This window comes from Tachysurus vachellii, chromosome 9 (assembly GCF_030014155.1).
Source record: "Tachysurus vachellii isolate PV-2020 chromosome 9, HZAU_Pvac_v1, whole genome shotgun sequence".
Taxonomy (NCBI): Eukaryota; Metazoa; Chordata; class Actinopteri; order Siluriformes; family Bagridae; genus Tachysurus; species Tachysurus vachellii.
This window is the reverse complement of record NC_083468.1, coordinates 28,028,596-28,041,095: the sequence shown is the minus strand read 5'-3', so window position 1 is coordinate 28,041,095 and position 12,500 is coordinate 28,028,596. Positions and strand designations below refer to the sequence as shown.

Below are 12,500 nucleotides of genomic sequence, written 5' to 3'. Positions count from 1 at the left end.
CACGCCCACACAGCCAAATCAGATAGATAAATAGATTTTATAAGTGTTTTTTTGATCTGATGCAGTAAAGTCAAACAAATCCAAACAATTTCCTGGAAAACTGAAAGAAAGAAAGAAAGAAAGAAAGAAAGAAAGAAAGAAAGAAAGAAAGAAAGAATTGCAATGGTTTCATTGTTAATCACCTTTAGAACAGATTTAACACTACTACAGTTTTATTAGCTATTGTATCGTTCACCTGAGAGAAGATTTCATCATCGCATTAGTAAATGACTCCTTGACTGATTCAATTACATTTGCATTTGACTCCTCAGTTTATTTTTCAGACAGTCTGAAAATATTCAGCCACATGACAGTGAAATGTGTGAAGCTCAGTGGTGCTGAGAAACCTCCAGTGTCTACATCTAATAAAGACCAAACTACGACGTCACACGGACTTCCTGTTTCTTACTTCCTGGACTTCCCCTAGTTTTGTACTCCTCGTCACCTTTTATTCTTCGTTACTGAAGTTCTTGAGCGTCTCCATGTTCCTGTCCTACATATTTACCTAGTTTTGTAATTGGACTCTGTTTTATGGTCCCAGGTTTTTCTGGTGCTCTTCCACCATGTGTCTGTTTCTCATCATATAACATACCCTTGAAAGTAGAAGGAGGTTCTCAGGAGGTTATCAACTGTTGACTAGTGTTTAGTACAAGGACTAAAATCCTACTGGAAACAAGATCTGCATCATGTCTCCTTCATCAGAGGGAAGTGTGGAGTGATGCCAGTGAACCTATACACAAGAGTGCCAATATATTTAACCTACAGTGGAAATAAACCATGAATATATTTATCCAAAACGAATACAAATGAATTTATTTGTGAATTGTTTACAGGAGCTTTTACAAGAAAAATGTAGTGTTCAGGTTTTTTTTGCTCCACGTTAAAAACAAATCCATAAATGATCACAAATCAGAAGAGCTGCTCAGATTGAACAAAGTGATGGCAGCCTAAAGAGGAGTGTGTGTGTGTGTGTGTGTGTGTGTTAGCAGGAGATTTAGTGATTAGTCATTTTATTGTTTTAATTTCACTGTCTTTTCTCTACGACCTACGTGTGTGTGAGTGTGTTTGTGTGTGTGTGTGTGTGTGTGTGTGTGTGTGTGTGTTAGCAGGAGATTTAGTGATTAGTTGTTTTATAGTTTTCATTTCACCGTCTTTTCTCTACGACCTACGTGTGTGTGAGTGTATGTGTGTGTGTGTGTGTGTGTTAGCAGGAGATTTAGTGATTAGTCATTTTATAGTTTTCATTTCACCGTCTTTTCTCTATGACCTACGTGTGTGTGTGTGTGTGTGTGTGTGTGTGTGTGTGTGTGTGTGTTAGCAGGAGATTTAGTGATTAGTCATTTTATTGTTTTCATTTCACCGTCTTTTCTCTACGGCCTACGTGTGTGTGTGTGCGTGTGTGTGTGTGTGTGAGTGTAAAGAAAATAAATAATATATTAGTTTATTTGTATGAATTTTAGCTCAGTTTGACGTTTAATACGAAACACTTTTTTTTACTCCATCTTAAATATGACTCTACACCATGTATGTAGGTCACCAGGTGGAGTATAGAGTGCCAGTGTTGTAGCTCATGCAGGGTGCAGACAAAGTGACTAAAAATGATGACGGGACTTTTGATGGATCGTGTTTAAGAAATGAAAAATGAAGGTCAATATATTCTGTGAATAAACACTGAAGGTCAGTCAGATCTACTGTCCAGAAGAAAAGCTGCTCAATCCGGAGACGTTAATCAGGTTAATTCTGTTTACACCGCACCTGGTGAAGAAGGGACGCAAATAAATCAATGAAAACATGACATCAGGACAATCAGCTGCAAGTTCAAGAATGTCCAGGATTCTAGTTTACAAGCTGGATTATAATTCTAGTTTCCTAAATCCTGGTCTTTAGTTTCAGTCTCTTCTCCTTCTCTAGTTGGCCTCTAGTTTCCTCCCTTAGAGTGCAGCCCTGTTCTCTAATGGATGTGTCTTTAATTCCTCGATCCTTCAGCCTGTGACCTGGAAACCGATATAAGCCTGTCGTCTCCGAGGACGATTTAACTCTCTATAGTCACTTAGAAGAAGCGAGCAGCTACGAGTCTCCCAGACTGTAGAGACACAACCAGTCTTTTTGAAACACTCGGGTCACCGGGTGCAAGAAAACATCTTAAATACACACATAAAAAGTCATGATATAATGTTGATTAGTTTAAAACATGTTCTAGAAATAAATGAATTACATGAAGATGTGTCTGAAAGTTTACACTCACATCATTAGAGGGCAGAGGGCTTCCCCTCTGATGAAGATAAGAAAGGAAACAATCAGATGAATTATGTTGGTTTCTTACTGAACTTTCTTCTAGTTCCCTAATGTCCACTTCTGTCCTCTTGTTCCTCATGTTTTAAACTTATTAAATCTCCTGTTCACTCGAGTTCCTGACATTTTCCTGAAAATCTTTCGTCATACAGTATGTGGTTCTGAAGTTTACTCTGTCTTTATGCAACACACCTCCATGTTGGTCTCCATGTTGGTCTCCATGTTGGTCTCCATGTGGTGGTGTAGCCTGCTGTACTTATGGGGAGGTCTGGTGGAGTCCAGGGATTAGTGAGACATCATCAAGGGTTTTGTTTTTATTATTTATTTATTTATAATTATTTTATTAATGTTATGATTATTATCATGCTTTATAAATATAAGAGAAAGAGACACAGAGAGAGAGAGAGATAGAGACAGAGACAGAGAGAGAGAGACACAGAGAGAGAGAGACAGAGAGACAGAGAGAGAGAAATGGCGCAATTTCTATGTTGTAACACCCGGATCGGCTCTCAAAGTTCACCTAAAATAGTTGATTTAAAGAGTCAACTTAAAGAGCCGATTTAAAGAGTCGATTCATTTGTCCACACTGTATCACTTTCTCAAATCAAATCAAATCAAATTTTATTTGTCACATACATACAGAGTACGACATGTCGTATGTCTTTACGTCTGTCTTTACTTCTGTTTTTACGTCTGTCTTTACGTCTGTTTTTACGTCTGTCTTTACTTCTGTTTTTACGTCTGTCTTTACTTCTGTTTTTACGTCTGTCTTCACTTCTGTTTTTACGTCTGTCTTCACTTCTGTTTTTACGTCTGTCTTCACTTCTGTTTTTACGTCTGTCTTTACTTCTGTTTTTACGTCTGTCTTCACTTCTGTTTTTACGTCTGTCTTCACTTCTGTTTTTACGTCTGTCTTTACTTCTGTTTTTACGTCTGTCTTTACTTCTGTTTTTACGTCTGTCTTCACTTCTGTTTTTACGTCTGTCTTTACTTCTGTTTTTACGTCTGTCTTTACTTCTGTTTTTACGTCTGTCTTCACTTCTGTTTTTACGTCTGTCTTCACTTCTGTTTTTACGTCTGTCTTCACTTCTGTTTTTACGTCTGTCTTTACTTCTGTTTTTACGTCTGTCTTTACTTCTGTTTTTACGTCTGTCTTTACTTCTGTTTTTACGTCTGTCTTTACTTCTGTCTTTACTTCTGTTTTTACGTCTGTCTTCACTTCTGTTTTTACGTCTGTCTTCACTTCTGTTTTTACGTCTGTCTTTACTTCTGTTTTTACGTCTGTCTTTACTTCTGTTTTTACGTCTGTCTTCACTTCTGTTTTTACGTCTGTCTTTACTTCTGTTTTTACGTCTGTCTTTACTTCTGTTTTTACGTCTGTCTTCACTTCTGTTTTTACGTCTGTCTTCACTTCTGTTTTTACGTCTGTCTTCACTTCTGTTTTTACGTCTGTCTTTACTTCTGTTTTTACGTCTGTCTTTACTTCTGTTTTTACGTCTGTCTTTACTTCTGTTTTTACGTCTGTCTTCACTTCTGTTTTTACGTCTGTCTTTACTTCTGTTTTTACGTCTGTCTTCACTTCTGTTTTTACGTCTGTCTTCACTTCTGTTTTTACGTCTGTCTTTAGTTCTGTTTTTACGTCTGTCTTCACTTCTGTTTTTACGTCTGTCTTCACTTCTGTTTTTACGTCTGTCTTCACTTCTGTTTTTACGTCTGTCTTTACTTCTGTTTTTACGTCTGTCTTTACTTCTGTTTTTACGTCTGTCTTCACTTCTGTTTTTACGTCTGTCTTTACTTCTGTTTTTACGTCTGTCTTCACTTCTGTTTTTACGTCTGTCTTCACTTCTGTTTTTACGTCTGTCTTCACTTCTGTTTTTACGTCTGTCTTTACTTCTGTTTTTACGTCTGTCTTTACTTCTGTTTTTACGTCTGTCTTTACTTCTGTTTTTACGTCTGTCTTCACTTCTGTTTTTACGTCTGTCTTCACTTCTGTTTTTACGTCTGTCTTTACTTCTGTTTTTACGTCTGTCTTCACTTCTGTTTTTACGTCTGTCTTTACTTCTGTTTTTACGTCTGTCTTCACTTCTGTTTTTACGTCTGTCTTTACTTCTGTTTTTACGTCTGTCTTCACTTCTGTTTTTACGTCTGTCTTTACTTCTGTTTTTACGTCTGTCTTCACTTCTGTTTTTACGTCTGTCTTCACTTCTGTTTTTACGTCTGTCTTTACTTCTGTTTTTACGTCTGTCTTCACTTCTGTTTTTACGTCTGTCTTCACTTCTGTTTTTACGTCTGTCTTTACTTCTGTTTTTACGTCTGTCTTTACTTCTGTTTTTACGTCTGTCTTCACTTCTGTTTTTACGTCTGTCTTTACTTCTGTTTTTACGTCTGTCTTCACTTCAACCTCAAAGAAAAAGTCCTTACTATATTTCTCCATAAAGGGGATGTTTATTATTTATGTTCAGATCATAGATATCTATGTGTTCAGATGAGGAAACTACTGTCAGGTTAGCATGTTAGCATATCCTATCAGGTTAGCATGTTAGCATATCCTGTCAGGTTAGCATATCCTGTCAGGTTAGCATGTTAGCATATCCTGTCAGGTTAGCATGTTAGCATATCCTATCAGGTTAGCATGTTAGCATATAGCATATCCTGTCAGGTTAGCATGTTAGCATATCCTATCAGGTTAGCATGTTAGCATATCCTGTCAGGTTAGCATATCCTGTCAGAGTGATGCGGTCGATATACCGGTCTGTTGTGGTGAAGAAAGAGCTGAGCCGCAAGGCGAAGCTCTCTATTTACCAGTCGATCTACGTTCCTACCCTCTACTATGGTCATGAGCTTTGGGTCATGACCGAAAGGACAAGATCCCGGATACAGGCGGCCGAAATGAGTTTCCTCCGCAGGGTGGCTGGGCGCTCCCTTAGAGATAGGGTGAGGAGCTCGGTCACTCGGGAGGAGCTAAGAGTAGAGCCGCTGCTCCTCCACATCGAGAGGATTCAGCTAAAGTGGCTCGGGCATCTGTTCCGGATGCCTCCTGGACGCCTCCCTGGGGAGGTGTTCTGGGCATGTCCAACCGGGAGGAGGCCCCGGGGAAGACCTAGGACACGCTGGAGGGATTATGTCTCTCGGCTGGCCTGGGAAAGCCTTGGTATTCCCCCGGAAGAGCTGGAGGAAGTGTCTGGGGAGAGGGAAGTCTGGGCGTCCCTGCTTAGACTGCTGCCCCCGCGACCCGGCCCCGGATAAGCGGTAGAAAATGGATGGATGGATGGATGGATGTCAGGTTAGCATGTTAGCATATCCTGTCAGGTTAGCATATCCTGTCAGGTTAGCATGTTAGCACATCCTATCAGGTTAGCATATCCTGTCAGGTTAGCATGTTAGCATATCCTGTCAGGTTAGCATATCCTGTCAGGTTAGCATGTTAGCACATCCTGTCAGGTTAGCATGTTAGCCACAACTGAAACACCTACAACTGTGCTGTAAACACACACTGATCCACACAAAGTTATCTGTGTTTAAGTATTGGCACCCTCCCTAGTGCACTGTTAGCTACTGTGTGCATGGTTATGACTAGCTCACTTTATTTATTTTAACATTTGGAGTTGTTTACTTCAGTCTTTGGTTATTTTAATTTTTGTTTCCTTTGAATTTGAAAAATAAGTTTTTTTTAATTAAATAAAACATCCTACAAATTCCTACCACTGTTCTATTTTTATACCCAGGTACTTTTTGTACTTAGTCAAATTAATTGCTTGCTTCCTCACCAGGAGAGAAACCCCTCCAGTGTGCTGCCCTGTATCAGGGAAACCTAATTAATGAGGACATTGTGATAAAAGTATGAGCAATTCCTCCAGTTATATCAGAACAAAACACAGTCACTAACATCACAAAGCACTGACCAACAGTTAGCACCAGAGTCACTAAAGCAGATGTTAGGGTGGTGTGTAACTGTACTGTTTGTACTAGAACCTCTACTTAAGCCATACTACATGTTTTATACACCACATACAGTCAGATCAGTGTTTAAGGCATAGAAAGGCATTCAGACCTCAGCACCATTAAGATGCACTGCTGGGCTCTATAACCTTCACCAGCTCGTCATTTTCTCATCACTGTTAATCACCTTTTATTATCTGGACTCAGAATAGAGGTGAGTGAATCCCAATTCCAGAGCATTCTAGGATGTTCTGAATTTTATCTTGTAGTTCACTCATGATATAAATTCTAAATGTTTTGACCACCCAATGGCTCAGGTCCTCTTAATAGAAGTGCTTTTGACATGGCTGTATATCTTCACATGACCACTAGAGGGCACTAGAACTGAACTTTGGTGAATTTTGACAAAATGTTGACCAATAAGGGGGTCACGGTGGCTTAGTGGTTAGCACGTTCTCCTCACACCTCCAGGGTTGGGGGTTCGATTCCCACCTCCGCCTTGTGTGTGTGGAGTTTGCATGTTCTCCCCGTGCCTCGGGGGTTTCCTCCGGGTACTCCGGTTTCCTCCCCCAGTCCAAAGACATACATGGTAGGTTGATTGGCATCTCTGGAAAATTGTCCGTAGTGTGTGAGTGCGTGAGTGAATGAGAGTGTGTGTGTGTGTGTGCCCTGTGATGGGTTGGCACTCCGTCCAGGGTGTATCCTGCCTTGATGCCCGATGACGCCTGAGATCCCTGTGACCCGAGGTAGTTCGGATAAGCGGTAGAAGATGAGTGAGTGAATGTTGACCAATAACACAGTCTTCCTCTGTTGAGCTCCAAAGGGGCGGAGCTTCATAACGAAAGACAGAAGATTCCGGATAGTTTGTGATGTTTTTCACTGTGTGAGTTTTTATATGAATACTTCACTGTTATACATTAACACAAATGGTACATAGTTGGCTCGGGTACTTGTTTAGTGGGAGTTACTATCTCACACTTTACTACACATTTTATACACATTTAGTGTTAACTTGTATAGAAACCAATAAGATGGTTATAAGTTCTTCCATTTTACATAAACACATGAACTCATGTATGTAGGAACTGAAGAAACATCGAACCACACGCTATAAGATTGGTCCAGTGAAGCAGTTGGATTTGTCACTTTACTTTACACCTAATTTGCATAGAATGAAGAAATTTTATATAGAAATGTTACTGGCTCTATTTTGCATTTGTACACAAAAAAATAAATGGTCACCTTTCGCTTTGTCACCTTTCTACTTGTAGACAAACAGGAAAAGTCTGTAGCCTCGGACCCTATTTAAGCTCAGGTAGTTATTTAATTATTATAATCTCATTTATTTGGGCAGCTCTCATTCTGTGGTGTTGTTGTTAACATCCGCTTACACAAATAAAATGTAGTCACGCATCAATTTCAAACGTTCTTTTAATATTTATTTGCATCAGGCATCAAGTCTTAAGCCACAACGGTTTCTTTTTATTTTTATTTATTATTTACATTTTTTTTGTTGTTATTGTTTATTTAATTTTAATTAATTTGGCACAAATTCACACAGTTCTTTTACCTCAAAATTATTACCTCAAAGTAGCTAAAAATGTTCACCCAAAAACTGAGTATAACAATTTTCTTTGAACACAAAAGAACAGCGAAACAGCACAGAGTCAGCTCTGCTATTGTAGATGACAACACAGGCAGCAGGATATAAACCAACACCTCATCATTCACCTCTTGAGAAATTCAGAAATGATGGGAAACAAGCAAAATAGATGCTGGAAAAGAATTTTAAGAAAAAACTGTATTTAACAATTAAACATTTATAAAATATATTTACATTGTGTGTATGTGTGTGTGTGTGTGTGTGTGAGATTGGGAGCAGTGCCTGTGATGACCAGCAGGGGGAGACACAGACCCACAGTGCTGGACCTCACTCAGCAGCGTCTACTCTTGACCGGAAACTACCTCAACAAGTTCAAGTTTAAAAAAGATTGTAAGATAATTGTGTGTAATGACCTATTACAAAAAAGGTAGAAAATCCATGTTAGAGTTGTTTAAGAAAGAAATGTGTCCTTAATTATAAAAAGGAGGTAGTAACTTTTGTATGTTTTGTATATTTCAATTTCCTGACCATGTTTTTTGTCTCTGTGATGCTGAGAGCAGAACTTCAGTGAAATAAAAAGAAATTAAATAGAAATTAAGACGTATTAACTTACAGCCAGGCCTAAACTCCTGAGTGAACAAAATAATGTTATTAATAATATAAAATGGAAACGTATCGATTTCTGTTACAGGCGTGTTACAGACGTGTTACAGACGTGTTACAGACGTGTTTATATCGGTGGAAATTTGTTGAATTGGTGAGATTAAAAAAGTTGTAATAGTTTGCACACTCGGACCTGACTGTAAACGGATTATTCCTCATCGCTGTGTGAATGTAAACTCGATTAAAACTGTATAGTTTTCTGGCAGATTTAGTGGAAGTAGGACTGCAGTGTTCCTCTGCGCCGGACGTCTGTGGTCCAGCAGTGGAAACCTCCACCCAGGGAGTTAGCATGACGGATGTTCACTTTAATCGTCTTAATACCTGTGAGAAAAACACACAGAACATTACAACCTGATGGTACCACAGTGTCCACAGTGTCGGGTTTCTGTCAAACAGCATGTTTACAGGTGTGTGGATGTTGGGGTTGAGGTTGTGGTTTTTCTGTGAACAGCTTCTCCCATCTGAGCTGTGGATCTCTTTAGCTCCTTCAGAGGTCTCCTCGTCTTCTTGTTTGTCTACTTTGACTAATCCCCTCTGTACCTGCTTGGACAGTCTCCTCTAGGCAGGTAGTATCATATTATTTATATTTGTAATAATGTATTTAATAAGAACATTTTGGATGTTCAGAGTTTGTAATCTTTTATTACCGAACCCTGATTTCTCCTGGACTTGTTTAGATCACTCCTTGGTCCTCATGTTGTGTGCTCAGGAATGTTCATTAACAAATTCTGGGTTCTTCAAGGAACAGGTATATTTATATTGAGATCATGTGGCACTTTAAGTTCATGTATCCAGAATTAGCTCAGTTAATTGTGTGACATATGACCTCATATTTCACTTATAGAAGTGTGTTACACTGAGGAAGCTCACTAAGGTTGTAATACACTAAAACCACTGAAAATGGTTCTATAGAATTTCAAGATACTTACCAAGATTTTCAAACATTTTTTGAATAGTAGTCTCATTAGCATCCACCATGACACGCTTCTCGTCCAGCATCAGGACGTTCATGGACAACCACTTGGAGGACATCCAGAGGGGATGATCTATGACAAATCACGTTGTAATTTTTTTGATACAGTTATTTTATCTGAACCTTAATCTATTTTTTTATTTTAAGATTTATTCATCTTAATGTTTGATTACAAACAGGAATTTTATTCTCAGACTTTGAGACACGAAGGTATATATAATTTTTTCATTTTTGTCGTTCAGTGAACATGAAACTCACCATCGGGAATTAAAGGTGTTGGTGGATGCACCACAGTCCAGCCGGCCTTCTTAAACATCTCGATCTGCTCAAGGACACAAGACACTTGAATCAGTCTTTAATGGTTACTATAGAAACGCTCCATCATATCTCCACAGATAGCTGTAAGCTTAGCTTTGCCTTGTCTTTATCTCGACTCAGGATAGGCTACAGGGTTTTAAAACCCAGCAAGTCATTAGGCAGGTGCCCAGAAACAGGGTGTGACACTCACCTGACGACACGGTCTATCTGGGTTGGACAGCACCAGCCCGGGTCCAATGATGTTAAAGGTGGCGTCGATGTGCATGGGGTTTGGATCCTTAAAGGAGATGATGTGCACTTTGTAGGTGGGTTCGAGGTGACGCCTCATCCACTCGATTCCCAGGAAGTTAGTCACCTGTGAGCAGGTGCAAACATTATTAGTTCTTTACAGGCTCTTCTCTGAGAAAAGGGAACTTTAAATCGTAATAAAATGTGATTTGAGTTGTTACGCAATTTAAAGACATTTCTTGAGGCAGTGGAACAGAGTGTGTTTTCTTGTGGAGATGGCAGTGAAATAACTGAAGGGATGACAGATGTCATGTGGAGACTTTCTTACATGCTGGACAAATACTCTACAGGACCAAGCCTGGGTTTGGTTGGTTACCAACATGGCATGTTTAAACTAGTTCATTCGAATATTGATGACACTGTGGACAATAACACTGTCTTTAGTACTGCAGAACTCCTACACTGTGGCCTCTGTTAAAAGGCAGAGAGTGTGAAAGCTGGAAAAGATTCACTTTCACTCAATCCTCACAGTCAAGTGTGCTGTGTGTGTGTGTGTGTGTGTGTGTGCTGTGTGTGTGTGTGTGTGTGTGTGTGCTGTGTGTGTGTGTGTGTGTGTGTGTGTGCTGTGTGTGTGCTGTGTGTGTGTGTGTGTGCTGTGTGTGCTGTGTGTGTGTGTGTGTGTGTGTGTGTCACCTGACTCCTCTGCACAAACAGATCTGTTCCAGCTCGGATGAAATCAGCAGCATCAAAACATGGCTCATGTTCAGTAGTAACAAACTTCCCCTCTGCAGCCAGCTTGTGTCTGTCCTCTACTGTACGGATTGGGTAATCCTACACACACACACACACACACACACACTTATTACTACACAGGGTGACCAACAGAGGCAGCACTACAGTATGTAAATGTTCTAAACCCTCAGCTGAAGATGCAGAGAGATTAAACCTGGAGCTCCGCCGTGACCCTGACCTGTGACCCTGACCCCTGACCCCAAGAGAACATAGGAGCAAGGTAAATTTCACAAGTTCTACACTGAAATATGCAAATTAAACAAAACTGAAAACAAAACTGATTTTCTGTGTTTTGTTTCCAGTTGTTTGGTGATTTTTAAGCTTGAACCAGAAATTGGATATTTTTTGTCAGGTACAAGAAGAATCCTCAGTGGGACATAACCAGCGTACGGAAACAGACTGGTTTATCAGACAGGTTTAAAGAGTAAAACAGAGGCAGAGATAAGCCCGAGAGTTTGCTGAGTGAGAATGACCTTGATTTAAAACAAACACACTGAACACTCTGGAACATGTGCAATTACACACAGCAGTGACACAGAGAACATAATAATAATCTCTCACTCTACACATCCACATTTACTGAAGAGCTAAAATACTAGCATGCTAACTAGCTGAAGTGGAACTGTGACAAACAACATTAAGTAAACAATAAAGTTTAAAAAGTGTGTGTGTGTGTGAGTGTGTGTGATGTGTGTGTGTGTGTGTGTGTGATGTGTGTGTGAGAGTGTGTGTGTGTAATGTGTGTATGTGTGTGTGTGTGTGTGTGTGTGATGTGTGTGTGAGAGTGTGTGTGTGTAATGTGTGTATGTGTGTGTGTGTGTGTGTGTGTATGTGTGTGTGTGTGTGTGTGTGTGTATGTGTGTGTGTGTGAGAGAGAGACCTGATCATATAGCTCATCTGCCATGGTGGGTTTAGGTGCAGTGGTCCACTTTGCTCCTTGTCTAAAGTATTCTTTAATGAGTGGCCTGTAAGCACGATACTCGAAAAAACGAGCTCTCCACGCCATCGGAGCCTCGATGATCTCATTCCCCACAACCAGAAGGATGTCCCGTGGCATGGCTGCATACATACCTACACACACACACACACAAACACACACACACACATACACACACACACATCACCATAGTGTTCCATGATGAAGTAAGCTTCAGCTCTTTCCTGATATTGACTGTTTTAGACCTGTCTGTCTCTCTGTCTCTCTGTCTGTCTGTCTCTCTGTCTGTCTCTCTCTCTGTCCGTCTCTCTGTCTGTCTCTCTGTCTCTCTCTCTCTCTCTGTCCGTCTCTCTGTCTGTCTCTCTGTCTCTCTCTCTCTCTGTCTGTCTCTCTGTCTCTCTCTCTGTCTGTGTCTCTCTGTCTCTCTTTCTCTGTCTGTCTCTCTGTCTCTCTCTGTCTGTCTCTCTGTCTCTCTCTGTCTGTCTCTCTGTCTGTCTCTCTGTCTCTCTCTCTCTCTGTCTGTCTCTCTGTCCGTCTCTCTGTCTGTCTCTCTCTCTCTCTGTCCGTCTCTCTGTCTCTCTCTCTGTCTGTCTCTCTCTGTCTCTCTCTCTCTGTCTGTCTGTCTCTCTCTCTCTCTCTCTCTCTCTCTCTCTGTCTGTCTCTCTGTCTCTCTCTCTCCCTGTCTGTCTCTCTGGCTGCCTGTCAGCAGTTAGACA

At 40.3% G+C, this 12,500-nt stretch overlaps 1 protein-coding gene across 1 annotated transcript in view; it reads right to left on the bottom strand.

The window, feature by feature from the left end:
* Positions 1–7,687: 7,687 nt before the first annotated feature.
* Positions 7,688–12,500, bottom strand: part of gatm (glycine amidinotransferase (L-arginine:glycine amidinotransferase)) — a 6,539-nt gene continuing 1,726 nt past the window's right edge. Inside the window, exons 4-9 of the mRNA XM_060878467.1 lie at positions 11,728–11,918; positions 10,749–10,886; positions 10,018–10,182; positions 9,768–9,831; positions 9,466–9,582; positions 7,688–8,857 (exon numbers count right to left, since the gene is read on the bottom strand). Coding sequence (XP_060734450.1) covers positions 8,745–8,857; positions 9,466–9,582; positions 9,768–9,831; positions 10,018–10,182; positions 10,749–10,886; positions 11,728–11,918 — 788 coding nt within the window. The 3' untranslated portion in view covers positions 7,688–8,744. The remainder of the gene's footprint in view (positions 8,858–9,465; positions 9,583–9,767; positions 9,832–10,017; positions 10,183–10,748; positions 10,887–11,727; positions 11,919–12,500) is intronic.